We start from the raw sequence: 17,023 nt of genomic DNA, 5'->3' as shown, positions 1-17,023 counted from the left end.
CTTAGTGATGGTTGTACTGGGAAATTACAGTTTACATTTTTGTTATTGTCAACCGACTAAAATTTGGTATAATTCAGACAATTTGAATGTGGTTTATATTATTGTTGAAAATAATTATAGTAATGTATTATTGTTTCATTATCGTTTCGGCTTACATTATTATTTGCTTAAGAGAGAAAAGGAAACAAAAAATTATTTAATAAAGATTAAATATAATCTTATACATATTATGAAAAATTTATACTTTATCATTTTTTGCGTAGAAATATGCAAAATGACGTTGAGGGTCAATCGTATAGTTGCGCTACAATCTCAAATATCAAAGTCCCCTGTATAATATACCTACGTGCCATAACAATATTTTTACACATTTTATTTATTATTTAAATCATACCTATTGTAAATGAAGAATTGCATAAAAAGGACATCACCTTTTTGTAAATAAAGAAGAATTGTTTTTGTGTCAGAACAATTTCAAAAACGACATGAGTTATAATTAATAGCAGATCTACATAGTAATATTAATCTACCACATTACAAATACATAATCTTAATAATAGGTATATTTTTATAAAAACTTAACTTATTATTGGAAAAATGTATAAATTGAAATCAACATTATCAGGAGATCCTCAACAACAATAGCTCAACAAATGAAAACGTTTTTATAAATAAAACTACAAGTAGGAAAACAATGCATGAAACATAATAATGTAATATAAAATTTTAATACATTAATAACTTGATGCAATATTATTTTAATATTTTAACGAATCGTTTCAGCGCTGATCAATAGGGTTCGTGAGTGGGTAGACAGCTTGGTATAAGCTATAAATATAATGTAATACCTTTGTAATACCCTTGTTTGGAAAACTTGTAAATTTGTGTAACAAAAACAATGCACAGAGGATTTTCCTCTTTAATTTTACTTGAGCAATACTTGACGGCGAACGTGGTCTCGGTCTGACTGAGATGTTACATGCTTTGATGATAATTGTTATAATGAATATGTATAATAAACCGCGTTTAAAATCCGTTAAAAGTTCGTAAGTTTCTAAATGTACCTATATTATAAAATAACTAACTCTAGGTACCTACCTACTCTTAATCTTTATTACCTCTAATCCTTAAAGTCCAGGTCATTTCATTAGGTGGTACATGGGCGAATAATTAATTTAGATACAAACCGATACCTTTGTTATCTTGCTGGTCAAAATCGATTTGAGACGCTATTTCGTATACCTACCTACTTAATAAAGTTTAAAAACAATATATAAAACAAATTTAGTAATAAAATACAATTTAATTACATATAAAAGTCAATATAGTGTAATTACTTATTGTTCCTAATACTTTTTATCTCTACCGTTTATTCAATGAATGTTGGGCTAGTCTCGGGTGCGGATACGAACTCGTACAGTACTCATTACGTCATATACACGAACTGTGACATACAATAAAATTAATTAATTAATTACAATAAATATTTACGTTTCGCATTCTCAAGTTTACAAAACAAACGCTTATATATTACGGAATTTTGTAAACTATTCTTATTTCTACTTCCCACGAATTTCTGTCCTGCAGTATTTGATAACTAAGTGATAGTATGCGGATTTGCTTGTTTATATTTTTTGCAACTTTTCTATCATACATTCTTACATCAAAGCAAATTGTTGGAGAGTTACGTAACACATTTGATCTCTTTGCGCATAAAAGTTACATCGCGCAAGCACGTTCAAAAGGAAAAAGTATTTTAAAATTTTACATTGTACTTCTCAAACTGTAAGCGAGAAACATTTTCAGTGAATGAGTTAGTTAGTACCCAATATAACTGTATATTAGGAGAATATTTCAAAGAGACTGTCATATTTAAGGGGTTATTTTTATTGTAGGTATTTGACGATAATTATTATCTCTGTGATTTTCTTGTATAAACCGCAAGGGTAAAAATAATAAAGTAATGAGTTTTATCACAATAATTGTGGTCTCACATGTATTTGCTTGTTATTTTGTAAAGTGGGATGATATTACGATTTAAGGTCAAGAGGTGGCCCGGTAACCGATTACTATAAACTGCTAGTTGAAGTAATAATAAACATTTCTCCCCCTCAAGATTAATATGTTTTCAATGTTTTTTAACCGACGCTAATGATTATTAGATAATTTTTAATGTTGTTTTAATTAGAAAATAGAAATTATCGTCATAAAAGCAGAATAGTAATTGGCCATTTATTAAACTAATCTATTGAAATAAATGAGAGCTAACAGATATGTGTGACGTCATTATATTTAATGCAACGTAGGGTGTAACGGAAATAGCTTGCGTAAATAACAACAATATTTGTTGCATCGCATCGCTTATATAATTATATGTATAATAGATGTTGCGTTAAACATACTGAATTTCCTCGCGTCATATTTCTTATCGACGTGATCTTTGCTGAACTTAAAAAACATTATAATCGTATACGTGTTTTCCTTAACGTTTTGTAGTTTCATTATATTATGTATTATTATTTAACTTATTTTAAACTGACAAACTTCTAAGGTCTTTGGGCAAATAAGACTCTTTTCATACAAGTCCTACTATATGTAAAAATGTATTCCTGTTCAATGTAAAAACAAGCCATCCCATTACTCCCATGTAGGTCATGACGTCATAATAATATATTATGCTTCTATAAATTACTATAATTATTATTTATAACTCTATATGATATTATTCAATAATATAGAGTTGTATACATAAAATGATAATAAATTGTTGCGGCCAGAGCTTTTTCACCGAAATCAATGTTGCAGCAAATACCACATGGTTAGCGTCTACGCGAATTTTTGCTATTATACATACCATAGTTTTTATTTATCGTAGATTTTTGTTGGTGTATGCTTTGAATGTTTCAAAATATGCGGCACCGGGCCCCCGGATGAAAAATACCATGGATAGTTGTTCTTTTTTTTTAAGTTGATATTAAAAAAAATGCCTTGAGTGTTTAGCGATACCAAACAACTGGCCATTAGAATTGTATATACATATAACAACTAACAAGCAGTGCCGCACGGTTTCACTCGCGGACGAACTCGCGGGTAAAATCATGTTATTTCTATAGCTCAGTGATTGTGATATTTTATAACTGTTAAATTTCATACAAATCCGTTCAGTAGCATTTTTGTGAGAGTGTAACAAACATCCATACATCCATTCATCCATCGATCCAACCATACCTACTTACAAACTTACGCGTTTATAATTATTAGTATGATATTCTATGAAAAACTAACATGGAAATTGTATGCCCACCACATATTAGAGTAATTATGTTCATTCGGCATTTCTAGTAATAGTGTTATTTGTTTAATGTTTGTCACAAAATGTGGGATTCAACAATAATTTATTATTCATTTCGAAAAAAATAATTTATGGTAAATTATTTAAATTTTCACATTCCACAGTAACATTCACAGTTTCCATGTGGTAAAAAGAGTAAAATAAGAAAGTAGTAGAGTTGAAAGTTTAACGAAGTTGTGTCTGCCTATTTATATTATAAAAACGGGCGGAATGTTTCCTAATTATTATTACCTATACCTAATGGCTAAGTATATGGATTTAACGTTACATTGAGCTGCATAGTATATGGGAATAGTACCTACCTACAAGAACTCGCTTCCCTATAGTTTATCACCAAAATCGTTAAAACTTTTATTCATGGTAAACATTTGTTTAGCATCAAACAAAATTAATCACATGTTCAGAAGTTGCTACCAACACTGCATGTTCAAAAGTTGATAACATATTGAAAATTCTCACCGGAAAAGCGTCATTTAAACCTATATTTCAGTAACATTATTCTTATATCTGTTGTTATATCTGTTGCACAGAATAATGTTTACAATAAGCACATATTTTAATCCACAGAAAAATAACAGTCTAATTTACCCACATCTACAAAAAAAAATTATAGTACAGGCTTACAAAGTAGTCGACAAATTCCCGCTAAGCGCCCATAGTTTACATCGTTTCTGACCAAAACGTAACAACTGAATTCGAATATCTGGAAAACGGCTTATATTAGATATCAAATCAGTCAGAAACGGTGTAACAATGCGTTCTTTACGGAAATTAGTCTATAACTCGGTATATGTACACATTACCACGGAATTCACATAAAACATAAAAGAAAAAAGATAAAGATAAGGTATTCAACAGAAGTTGGCTGGGCCAGCCATCCTCAAGCCTCGGGTACGGCGGCGGTCCCCCGCACTCGAACATTCAACACCAGCCGTCACCATTCGGCTCCTACATTACACAGCAGTTGCAGGAACAGGTAAGTTATATTTACTTAGTGATTTAATGTTAAATAGCTGTTTAACACAATCGGGGAAAAATAATAAGCTTTCTGGTAAAATATTTTTTTGAATCGGTCGAGTAGTTTTTAAATTAAATCGTTACAGTGAAAATATGATACCTCCTAAAAACTAAAAGATAAATATATGTCTTCTATCCTAAAAAGCTTGTCATTCTTTGTTCACTTTTTTTTATTCATTAAAAAAATACTACCTTTGACATATATCCGCTAAAATATATATTTTCTTATAGATTAATTAATATGTTATAAGCCGCCATTCTTTTCCTCGATGTATTTACTTATCAAATAATCATTTTATCAGATTTCAATCCACCGAGCGGTAAACTTGTTTTTCCTGTTTCCCACCAATGCTAGCTATAATTACCTATAACAGACTAATTACGAGCTTCATATAATATTTTATGGATTCAGCGACTTTGGTATGCGGGTAAAAGTATTTAGCCAATTTGTTAATCCGTGGAATAGGCTAACTTTTTTTTTAACTATTTCCTTGGTACAGTGGTTAAAGCGTGAGCGTAGAACCGAGGGGACCAAAGATCGATTTTCGGTGCGGACGGAGAAAAAAATATTACTCTAGCAGGACACTGAAGGCATATTATGTAAATAACGAAAATCGATCGATGAAAGAGATGTTTATTGCATCTGATCCATACTACTCCCACGGGTTCACGGGACCTCGCTATAATTAAGTACCAAATGTAATAAAGATTCAGTTACCTAACTCTTTTACGTGTAAGCTTAGCGTGTAAGAGAGAAAAATCTGTTTAGGTATCTATTCCCAAATCTTTAATATTATTTATAATATTAATGGGACCTTTGATTTAAAATTTGAAATACGGTAACTTATTCTCATTAGAAAGAGGTACGATTAAATTATATTATTACTAAAATTGCAAAGCTTTCTAAAATATTACACCACCTTGTAAATTCTTAGAATTCATTATCAAGAATAGTACCTACTTAGTATAAAATAACTAATTAATATAAAAAGCGAAATAAAAATACCTTTATTTTATTTTTCTGCAAAACAAATACCTTTTACTCAAGTGTAAATAACTTTTTACTTCAGTATTCTCAGTAAAAGCTAAAATAGCAGTAATTAAGTAAAAGGGGGAAATTGGAAATTTTCATAGAAGACCCTTTTCCTGTAAAGCTCGATTCCTCATAAATCGTGTTACTTACTCGTGTTAGTAAATATTAGCTGCGTGAACAAGCTTCGTTAACATCATTAAATAGGTACTTATGACCTAAAAGAAAAATTAAATTTCACTGAAAAGTAAAATCTAGGTAGGTATACTATCGTAATTTAATTTCGATAGTACTTACCAAATACGACAGTTGCAGTTTTACATCATGTCAATTTTTTTCACAGAAGCGATAGGGTGCAGCACAATTAATCAAAAGAAAGTAAACTAAGGAATATTAAAAAGCACAGCACTACTTTAAATTCTCATAAACACATACCGGTTCGAACGTAAAATCTTGGTCATCTGAAATTGAGTTATCCATCGTACAGTGGGCGTAAGTCCATGAACACCGATGACAAAGTTAATCACGATGATGTTCAATAGACACGCTTAATGCTTTTATTGTACACTATACTTTATCGAATTAAAAGGTACGTCAGATCTATCCTCCATTTTCAGTTTCATTTTCGCGCGATTTGCGGTGCTTTAAACTTATTATACGTATTCAATTGAATTTTATAACGTTGATGATTTATTAACTCAAAAGAGAATCGCGTGAGCTTTTATAGATGATGTTATATTGGCAAAAGCTTAATCCATGCATAATTAGGATAGAACGTGTCATCATACTGGACAACTTGCAGTAAACTATTTGTAGGTGTTAATTCGTCACGCCACCTCACTTAACACAAATCCATAATCCCTTGACCCTTGTTCCCACAATTACACTGTTCATACACATATATTAAGGTTTATTTACGTATGTTAATTCCGTTGAACTACCAATTAGTACGCATTAAATCACGTATAAAATCGCAATCATACATCATTAAAAAGTGCATCAGTGAATCTCTTTGGATATGACCAATAATTTTCTGGGACGCTGCGATCGTCGGTTTTTGATAATCAAGCGTATCAATTACAAATGGGTTAACTAATACGTCGAGCGGCACACGTTAGTTTTGTTATTGTTCAAACCGCTCGTATCATCAAGCATGCATCGTGCAAAAATCGCTGACTATGTATAGGTTATCTGTATCATTCCAGACACGCTGATGTAAGGACTACGTGTAAGCGGATACTTAATAACCTTAATTGCGTTTGGTTTTTCGACTTAACGTTTGCATGCAAAATACCTACTTCCGCATTATTCTGTGTAAACAATTATCTTATCAAAATACATTACGCGTTGGGAGCTGATATAAAAAGCGTATTGATGAAAAATGTTTATATTTCAAGGTAGGAACGAGGTACAATAAGCTTTTATACTATCAAAAATCTCGTTTTACATGTACCTTTCAATGAGTAAAGCCTGTGATAAATTTAAAGAGCAGCGTTGTTATGAAATACCTACAATTGTGATGCGGAGAATATTCTTCTCCCAGTAAGTTCTGTTAAAATAAAAATATCATCTTATAATAAAATTCAAAGCATATAATATTCGGATGAGATATGTGTATCGTAATAATATTATTCAGTGATAATGCTAGTACCTAGGTCATTTCGAAAAAAGAAAAGAAAAGAAGCCTTCAGAAAAGTAGTCATTTTTTTTTAATATAAAATAATTTATACTTTAAAGTTCTGATGAGATATACCAATTAATTATTGAAGATATCGTATTGAGCGCACAAATATTTTTAAATAAATTTAATGAATAATCCCGTACTCTTCGTGTCAAAGTGACGACGGAAATAAGCTGTGGAAATAAGCCTTTGATGACTGGCATCTGGCATACCATTTGAGAGTGTGAAAATAATAAATAATTCATTGTTTTATATAAAGGATTTGCATCCAAAGAATTCATTCAAAATTATTATCACATTAATTTTGAGTAATTGGTAAAAGATTCAGCATTTCTTATCTCAATCTATACTAATATTATAAAGCTGAAGAGTTTGTTTGTTTGTTTGTTTGAACGCGCTAATCTCGGGAACTAGTGGTCCGATTTGAAAAATTCTTTCGGTGTTAGATAGCCCATTTATCGAGGAAGGTTATAGGCACGGTTATCATCACGCTACGACCAACAGGGGTGGAGCCACGGGGGTGAAACCGCGCGGAGCAGCTAGTAGTGAATATATAAACAAAAATTAACATTTTCTAGCTTAATTTTATAATAATTAAATTTCCCAGTAGCCCAGTAGATTTTCTTTCGACAAAATTTAGATACCTACATCGTAAGGTTCACTCTACAGAAATGACGGTTCATACTACATAATTATTAGGAATTGGGAATAAAATTGTGTTTATAATCTAGCTTTAAATTATTCTCTAGGCACATTATGCAATAGGTACCTACAAACATTTGTCTTGTCAATGTAATGTAATCATGTAATGCGTATTCCAATTTTGATGACGTTTTTATAATGTAAACTATGTAAACGTAACTGAAAATTTGATACGGGCGGCCTAATGACGCATTAGCATTCGATTGAAAGGATATGAAACATTATAGACGTATTGCAGAAGACAGATCGAATTCTGAATCTGCCTATTTGCCTTTTTCATTATCAGTCATCAGAAAATATAAATGTAGGTTGTAAAACAGCAAGTTATGCTCTAAAGGAGTTTAATGGCGTGCTAGTAGTGTTTCATTACAGATTAAAATTTTAGTACCGTATCAATAACCGATAAAAGTGCTTACTTGCAAATTGATGTATTTGCTATCGTTCTAGCTTTCTCTATGTATGTAGTTTAGACGATTACAAACGTTAAAAATTCCTGTTCTATAAATATTCAGAATTTTTAATAAATCCAGACGGTTTGTATTTTTGGAGATTTTCCAGAATTGTTATGGTGTAAACCTGAAATTGTTCTAGTTAGACTCCTAAAATCACAAGATACACCAACCTAACGTTCAACAAGTTGGATTCCCGAAACTAAACTGCAAACTACATTTTTAAACGAGCTCTAAAAACTATTAAATTGATTTTTTAAGGTACATATAAGGTATTTTATAAGGTAAATTAAACCAGAAAATTGATTTTTTTGTTAAAAATTTGTTCCAAGGGATTAAAAAACACTTTTAAAGTGAAACTTTTATTACATCGTCTCAAACTTTTTGGTCTGTGTAGCGCATGTCGCGTACGTATCGCGGCTGCCGAGTAGGTATCTACTCGGCAGCCGACCGTCACGCGACATGCGCTACACAAAGCAGTGTTCGGAACCGTTCGAACAGTTTCACTTTTAACGTGGTTTCATAAAACCACACAACATTTTTTTAATATAGATAGAGATACTCCAATTTTTTGGTCTTTTGAATATTCGAGTGTATAGAGGATTATTTTTTTTATCATTCCAGCTGAGCCCACTGCAGCCCATCCCGATATCAATGAACACACCGTATTCGATGGGATTTCCAAATTTTGGTAAGTAATCATAATATTATTTGTATTCCGATTCATTGTATTCTTAATTGCCTTAAAATTATTTATTATAAGAGTAAGCACGAAAATCATAATAAACAGTCCTACTTTGTAGTTTATAGTGAACAAAAGAAATCAAGCAGTGAGATTTAAAAGGCAAAGCAATATCACAGACGTTCATTGTTTTAGTTGCAACTAAATCCTTACTTACTTACTTACTTACTAGAGTGGCGCAGGGACCCAAAGTGAGTCTTGGCCTCCGACAATAAGAGCCTCCATTTGACTCTATCCTGCGCCATCTCTTGCCAGTTATTAAATTTATGCCAGTTACTAAGTCCTACTTGCCAGTTACTAAATCCATCAGTACTACTTGCCAGTTACTAAATCCAGTTTATTAAATTTATTAGAGATGGAACGCAACGTGTGGTTATACTATATCCCTAGAGAGAAAGAAATACGTTGTTCGCCTACAACATTGAAAGTAATATGGACTTGTCGTCAATACTTCGTTGGAAACAAAGTTTCATTGCAATTTCCCCACATCAGCTATAGAAACAAGATTAAATAATAACATGCAATGTCGGTTACAATTCAATTGAGCTATTGAAGTAGAAATGAATAATAGTAAGTTACAATGGAAACTAAAAGCTGACAAGTCTTAAGATCTTTCTCGTAGGTATATTTCATAAGAACTGGAAGTCGTGTCAAATGTTACCTACTTCTTTAAAAAATGAAAAAATTTCTATTGAATAATTTTTTTTTGTGTTAACTTATACCTGTTTGTATTAGAAGCGTAGTTTATTACCTAATGTACAAATTCTCAATTAATCTTAATACAATAATTTTTTTTCCTTTAACTAAGTAGGTTTTTACAAGGTAATACAGGAACGATAAAATGACGGTTACTATGTATAGGCGGATTAAATTAAATACATACTTTATTAATAAGATTTTTCTGTAGTCTCAGATTTTCATTCCATAAACGATAAATGAGGGAAGCTTTAATCCTCAACCTTACGTTTGTTTAATAAACAGCCCTATCTCGATACCTTTTTAAAAAGATTAACATAGTTCTATTTTAGCCCCATTTATTATATTAATTTAAAAATATTTTTTTAAAATAATTAAGTACAGTATTCAGTTTGTTAATCATTAAATATTGTTGAATTTTAGATTATAGACTACTTTAACGACACTTCTTAACGATCAGAAATCAAGCTGTTCACATTAATAGGCATTAATAGGCTCACGAAGTATTGCTGTGCCGCGCGTTTTTAATCACGGTCGAAACCGACGGTTTATTTTTACTAATATATTATTTATTTTTATCGCGTAAAAAGGGGGAGGTTCGTCTGATTACACTTTTATATCGTTTAAGACCAATCTCGATGATTTACTAATCGTTTTGTTAAAAAATTACGTTAAGGATATAAAAAAGTAAAATGTTTTTTTTTTTTTGTTAAAGTAAGTATAAAAGTAATTACCTAACCAATAATTTTGCTAAAAGTTACGTCTACATACATCCATAAACGAAATATATAGTAAAAAATATCGCAAAAAATAACAAAAAATGTAAAATATTTCAGATTCGCCGCCAAACCCGGCCCCGTCTTATTCAACTGACGGTCATTCGGTGTCGCACCACGACATCGCTGCTGAAGCTTCTCACTATTGGGCTACAGGTAATTGTTTTTAGTTTTATTTGGGTTTTATTGGTACCTAATTTAATCTTCTAGTGATCAAATTTCAGCAATAACCATAAACAAATGAGTATGACTGTGGTTTCTATTAAAGGGTAGTACGGTTCCCATTTCCAAAAAAATCACATCAGAAACGTCACTGTGTTTTTTTTTAATAAATATTAATGTAATACATATTAGTAAGGATTGCACTTTTTGTGCCAAGCTTAATACTCGACATCTGTTTTTGATGGAGGAAAATCATTTTCTGATAAATTATGCAAATAGATACAAAAAAGTGTGACTATAAGCACAGAATACATAATAGTAGCTAAACGCTACAGAACGGACACTCTCCGCCTCCCGCCAAAATTAAACTTACCTCACCCCCGCGCGATCAGACATAAAATGGGCCATATTTTTCTGCAAGGACGATATACAACGAAGATTGACAACATTAATCAAATTGACTTAAAATAATTTTATTATTTTGGATTTGTGATTATCTTTTTTCGTAGAAAATGGTTAGATATTGTGCTGTTTACGGATGTATTTCATCAGAAAAACGCGAATTTTTTTTACGCTAGTCACAAATGTGCCAACCATAAAGCGTTACTGCGACTGCAAATGTGTGTGTACACATTTGCAGTCTCTACAGTGTGACTGTCAAAACGATCATTTTGTATGGAGTGTCCGGGGTGTGCTATAAGTAGAAAATATTTAGTATTTAAGAAATTTCTAGCGATTTCATGCCTAACTACCGCTACATTGGCCTATTCGTACCGAATACGAAGTGGAAAAATGCTCAGTTTTTGAACAGAAAACTATATTATTAAGCCATTGCATATTAAATTGGGACTTAATAAACAATTTGTAAAGGCTTATAATCATCAGTAGAAAGATTGTATTGATAATTCATGATTTCCTTTAAAATAGTACCTTCGTTAAATACTCCGAAATATTTCGGACGGTACTCAAAAACAGTTTCTTCTTTCAACTATAGAATTATCATAAAGTTAAATTTTTGGATTTATTTAACTACTAATAGATATAAAATAAAACTCTAATGAATTTCTGAAAACTCAAAATAATGTTCTACCAAATAAGCTTTTCTTATCAGCGCCATCTAGTAGAAGTTTCAATGATGAAAGGAAAATATTTTGAAACCGTGCGCAGTTCAAAGCTTTTCCGAAGTATGACTCTGATGGCAAATTTTTTCACAGGACTAAACGAAGTAAAAAATAACGAATAATGAATTCTGAACTATTGATATTAAACGGAGAAAACATTTTCAGTGTTAAAATAGGACATTATTATCCTACTAATATTATAAATGCGAAAGTTTGTGAGGATGTGTGTGTGTTTGTTACTCTTTCACGCAAATACTACTGAACCGATTACAATGAAATTTAGCACACATATAGAGGGTAACTTGGATTAACACAAAGGATAGGTTTTATCCCGGAAATCCCACGGAAACGGGAACTATGCGGGTTTTCTATTTCTATCTGTCAAGATCAAAATTACAGGACACTGAATAAATCCTACTACTACATTCGAAAGTTTGTCAGGATGGACTATTTCTTCTCCTATTTTAGGGATTTTTATGAAACTCTATAGTAACAGCTCACCAGAATAACACATGAGCCATACAATAACATCATTTTCTCCGATAGTAATATAATAAAAAAACAACTTCAGACTCCAACGCGAGCCACTCACGAACATACGAGCACAGCAGCGTGCGACCCGCCTCGCACGACGAGGGCATCGATGTGGCTGAGTCTGCTGCTCGCTATCTGCTCTGGTCAGATGGTACGTAGTCAATGTTTAATAAAAATAGTATTGTGACAATTTAGACGCAAATTCTACAAGAGTTCTGCGCGCTATGTGTTCCATTTCATGTGACGGTAAGTGGGGAATGTTTATAGATAGGAAGTATTGTGTAGATCCAAAAGTTAAAGTAATATGACAATTTAATAGGACTTCTAAAAGAAATTTGCTCTGATCTGACGGTGAGTGGAGAAAATTTAAAGATAGGAGCTATTGTGTAGATATAAAAGTCTTTTTAAAAGAAGACGGCTCACTATTTGCTCATGTGTGGTTTGTGGGAAAGACACAGTTTTCTAATGATCCAAAAGTCTTCCTAAAATAAATCTGCTCGCTATCTGCTCTGGTTTGATGGTGAGTGGAATATTTATTATTGTAATGATTGAGTGGAAAATATTTATGTACATATTGTTTGTGGGGATCCAAAAGCCTTTCTTACAGAAGGCTTCGACTGACTGCCCTGGTCGAATGGTAAATGCGGAATATTTAAAAATAGGAGCTATCGTGTACTTCCATATTTTTATCAAAACCAATTCTAAAAGAAGTCTTCTCGCTATTTGCTCTGGCCTGTTGGTAAGTAAGAAGTTAAGAAGGATTAATAAGGTAAATATTCAAAATCTAAAAGAGGACTAGTAGAAAAAAATGGTTGAGTTTAATGACTCCGTGAGATGACAATATGCAAAATATGGATTTTCTTTACCAAAAAGATTACTTAGCCTTCAGTCCTCTGTCAAATCGAGACTTTTTATTAGTCCGGCAATCAAACCAATGTCCTCTATGTTCTGTGCTCTCGCTTTAACCATTGTGTCAAAAGGTAGCCAAGAGCATAGATAATTGTTTGTTATATTATGCTCTAGTCTGATGATAAGTAGTTATATTATTTATTTAGTACTTACTTGGTCAGGATTGCAACTTGCGCTTTAGCGAGATCAAAAATGATTTAAGTGTAATTTCATAAAAAAGTGACTCATCATAAAACTGTTCATAAGAGAAGCAAAATGGCCTAACACTTATTAAAAACTTAAAACTGCAACTATGCACGTAATTGTACGTGCATAGTTGCTTCAAAACAGATAGAGACGATAGGCACAACAACTAAATTATTTATAGAATGACACTCAGGCCGTTTTTGCACTCGCGGCCTCAATTGATTATTAGTTTCAACTGGTGTATTCACTTGTGATAATAGGGCATAAAAATAGCTTTTTTCAGACCATTATCTCTGTCTGAACTTAATTTTATACAGATCTGATTTTTGCATAACAAACAAAAATAGTGGTGGTGGACGCTTCTGACTATAATTATTAAAAAGTGTTCAGACAATAGCTTGACAAAGAAGCAAATAATTAAATTAAGTGCCCAAGTGAGCTAAACAGTATCCAATATTTAAAGGAAAATATCTTGTTGAAGATCCTGGAAACCAAAAAATTACTTGTGACATCTGCCAATCCACACTTGGGCAGCGTGGTTAATGATGATATAAAACATCAAAAGGGCCTGGGTCCCTGTAGTGGGAAATAATAAAAGCTGATGTTGAAGACTAGCACATTACATAATTAATAAGAAAACCAAACAAATAGCTACGAACTATAGCTGTATCAAATTACTCTCAAACACAACATAGATGTCACGTACATAATATGAAATGTAAATGCTCAACGAAGTATAGCCTTAGTGCTAATCCAAACCAAATAGTAATCTAAAAGAATGGAATCATTGAAAATCTATATAATAAATTTTCCCTGGACCAATTTTCACATCCAAATCCAATAAGCCGCTTTGTGTGAAAGAAAAGTATTCTAAAACATTCATTAACTTAAATGTACGTTTGTACCCGCAAACTTAATTTATTAGTTAATTCAATTAGAAGCACAGAGATTAGTGGGATAAAAAAGAAAGGAAATTTTCAGTACCGTTTAGCGTTTGCTTTTCTGACCGTCGCAGAGATGACGCTTTTTTAAAAGTATAAACAGTACCTAAATATATTATATTTTTATTTGTCACTGAGTTTAAATTAATCCCATATGTTAAAGCTTCTACTATCTTTTAGATAAAATTTACAGGCTTACAGGAAAATGTCAAAAAAGATGTATTACTTTAAAATTATTTGGGTCCAGTCCTGTCTCTCCCATATATACTGGATATTGACGAAATCGCTACTTATTGGGAGGTGCCATTAATTAAGAGAAGAAGAAGAATTATTTGGGTCGAAGTTCCAAATTTGAGCTTTTGAAGATTTACATAAATCGGAACCAAAATTATAGATCTGAGAATAAAATGGCTACAAAATGATTCTATTACCTTTTTTTTCTAAGATTCCTTCCTTTAATTACCTTCCCATTGCTTCGAAAAATGACATAAATAAATAAAATCCTCCAGTCTTACGGTAGTCTTTTTAAGCTTAGATCATTCAGGTGCAGCAAATACCTTAAGAGCTTTTATGCATAAAGAGGTTGGTCGAACATACATAGGTACTACTACATACTATACATACATACTATAACATACTAATAAGTTTGTTCCAGTAGGAAAAAACCTGATATCTCTACAAAGATTTGCCACTTGGTTTTTTTAATAATTGAACACAATTTTTTATGTCTAGTTTGACCGGACAAATAGGTCCATCTATTTTTCGATCCATTCTCGTTTGTTTTTAAATATCTTCTTCTTTTGTTTTATATTTTAAATTATAATATTAAGGTCATAATATTATGTAAGTCTCTAAATATCTTCAATTTATAATAGACTGTTTAATTGTATATTCGTATTGGATTAGTTGCTATTTCATTAGTACAACGAACCCCTATGTTATGTAACCGATGGTATTAAAATCGGTCTGGTTAAATTCCTGTAAAATGTAAAACTCAAACAGAATTTGCTGTACAAAATTATAAGATAAACTTTCCATGGACCCATTTAAGAAGCTTAGAGATATTGTTTACTGTGTTATTGTCCAGGTTTCAGTTTATGTATATTATTCACGCATTTGAGCACAAGGTCCAGTGTCCAGATGTATTTATTATGGACTTTATTTATTATGTTTTTTTGTTATACATTTATGTTTTAAGCATATTTACATTTTAAGTCTTTAAGAGCTTCGTTAATCTCCTTTTTGTGTACGAGAGTATGTAGCTGTTCTAACATAAAAAAATAAAATTTGCTAAGTATGTTGTTTCAATACACAAATATTATAGTTGTAAAACTTTTTAACTTCCACTATAAGTCTCCTTTATACCAATAGTCTTTGTTACGAACCTCTCAGAAAGTTCAAAGTTAATATTTTGCAGGCGCAAAGTTATGATGGACTGATTTACACGAAGTTACGTCATGCAACTAATTACATTGTATACTGTTTCTTTATAGTTTGCATTAAAATGTTAAGCTATTAGCATGTTGTGAACATTGAGTAGACATGAATTTGTTGATGTGTTTCTATGTAGAGTTACTATTCACTTCACAGTTCAATCATTTGTTTGCCAAATTTCATAAAATTTGTTCAAAATTTTAAAGAGGTAATATGTAGATGTTCATATATTTATTAAAGATATTTTGTAAAATTGTCTCCATTTCTATATATGTATAGGCTACGTGCTTCTGGACCTCGCTAGACCACTTTTATCATGCCTCCGTTCGGTTAGCCAAGAACATTATTTATTAATTTACCCTTCCAGATATGAATCATATGTGTTGGAATATTTAACAAGGCAAATGGGTCGAACCACAATTATACATAATAAAGGAAAGAACTAAACCGATGCTTTCAAATTTAGCTCAATATATTTATTATCTATAATCTATAAGATTATGCATTCATTGATATTTTTAAGAAGCGCTTTCTCATCATATTGCATTTTCATACAGTCAGGTTAAATCATAAAAATAAGGATAAACATATCTACTATCGCATTTATAATGTTAAGTAGATACATGCAAATTATGTTTATTACCATCATCATAATCACTGGCCGGTGGCCCATATTTTAATATAATTTGTATGATGGTTGAGGGTTTCAAATAGTTTGAATAGTAGATGTCACTTGATGTATATAAAACAATTTGGCGCTTGAATACTTATGGCGATTAGGGCGATGTGGTACAGGTGCAGACAAATTGTAAAACAATTTAACTTTTTGCTCCTTCGGCTAGTTCCGAACTTTTTAATCCCAGCTCAAGTTTTTAATGAATTCGGAATTAAACTACCACTGCTCTATAATAATATTATGTTGAGAAAATATCTATTGTGATTAATTAATACTTGTTGCGATATCTCGTAAACCACGTAAAAATAATAAGAATATACCTGATTTCTTTTGTTCCAGTAGGAAAAGATGACAATTCCCTGAACTTTGCTCCCTGCGACACATAAATGCCTAAATGAAGAAAAATCGGAGGGAAATAAACAGAAGGCGAAATACTGATTGCATTGAACCTAATACATCCCACCGACCACTTGCGGATCAACTGCAGCAAGTAATTGATTATAAGAAAATCTCAATTGTTTTATCATAAGTACTTAGATGTTTTACAGGCCATTTTCAGTTGTAGTCTTTCCAATTGTTCATTGTTTCTTAGCTCATTCCATGTGTAGGTATATG

The 17,023-nt window shown here is 31.7% G+C and overlaps 1 protein-coding gene across 2 annotated transcripts in view; it reads left to right on the top strand.

The window, feature by feature from the left end:
* LOC149491125 (uncharacterized) overlaps positions 1-16,813 on the top strand; it is a 69,505-nt gene extending 52,692 nt beyond the window's left edge. The window contains exons 7-11 of one of the 2 annotated variants that reach the window (XM_089704951.1): positions 4,211-4,328; positions 8,856-8,922; positions 10,506-10,601; positions 12,300-12,413; positions 16,751-16,813. In XM_089704951.1, coding sequence (XP_089561077.1) covers positions 4,211-4,328; positions 8,856-8,922; positions 10,506-10,601; positions 12,300-12,413; positions 16,751-16,794 — 439 coding nt within the window. In that variant the 3' untranslated portion in view covers positions 16,795-16,813. Of the gene's footprint in view, positions 1-4,210; positions 4,329-8,855; positions 8,923-10,505; positions 10,602-12,299; positions 12,414-16,747 lie in introns of both variants that reach the window. The other variant, XM_089704875.1, reaches the window with a different exon arrangement.
* Positions 16,814-17,023: the final 210 nt, after the last annotated feature.

Source organism: Colias philodice, chromosome 1 (genome assembly GCF_061535455.1).
Source record: "Colias philodice isolate Cphi_HAF_F1 chromosome 1, ilColPhil1 Martin Lab GWU primary, whole genome shotgun sequence".
NCBI classification, from domain to species: Eukaryota; Metazoa; Arthropoda; class Insecta; order Lepidoptera; family Pieridae; genus Colias; species Colias philodice.
Note: the sequence above shows the minus strand (reverse complement) of the source record. Positions and strands in the feature narration are given on the sequence as shown.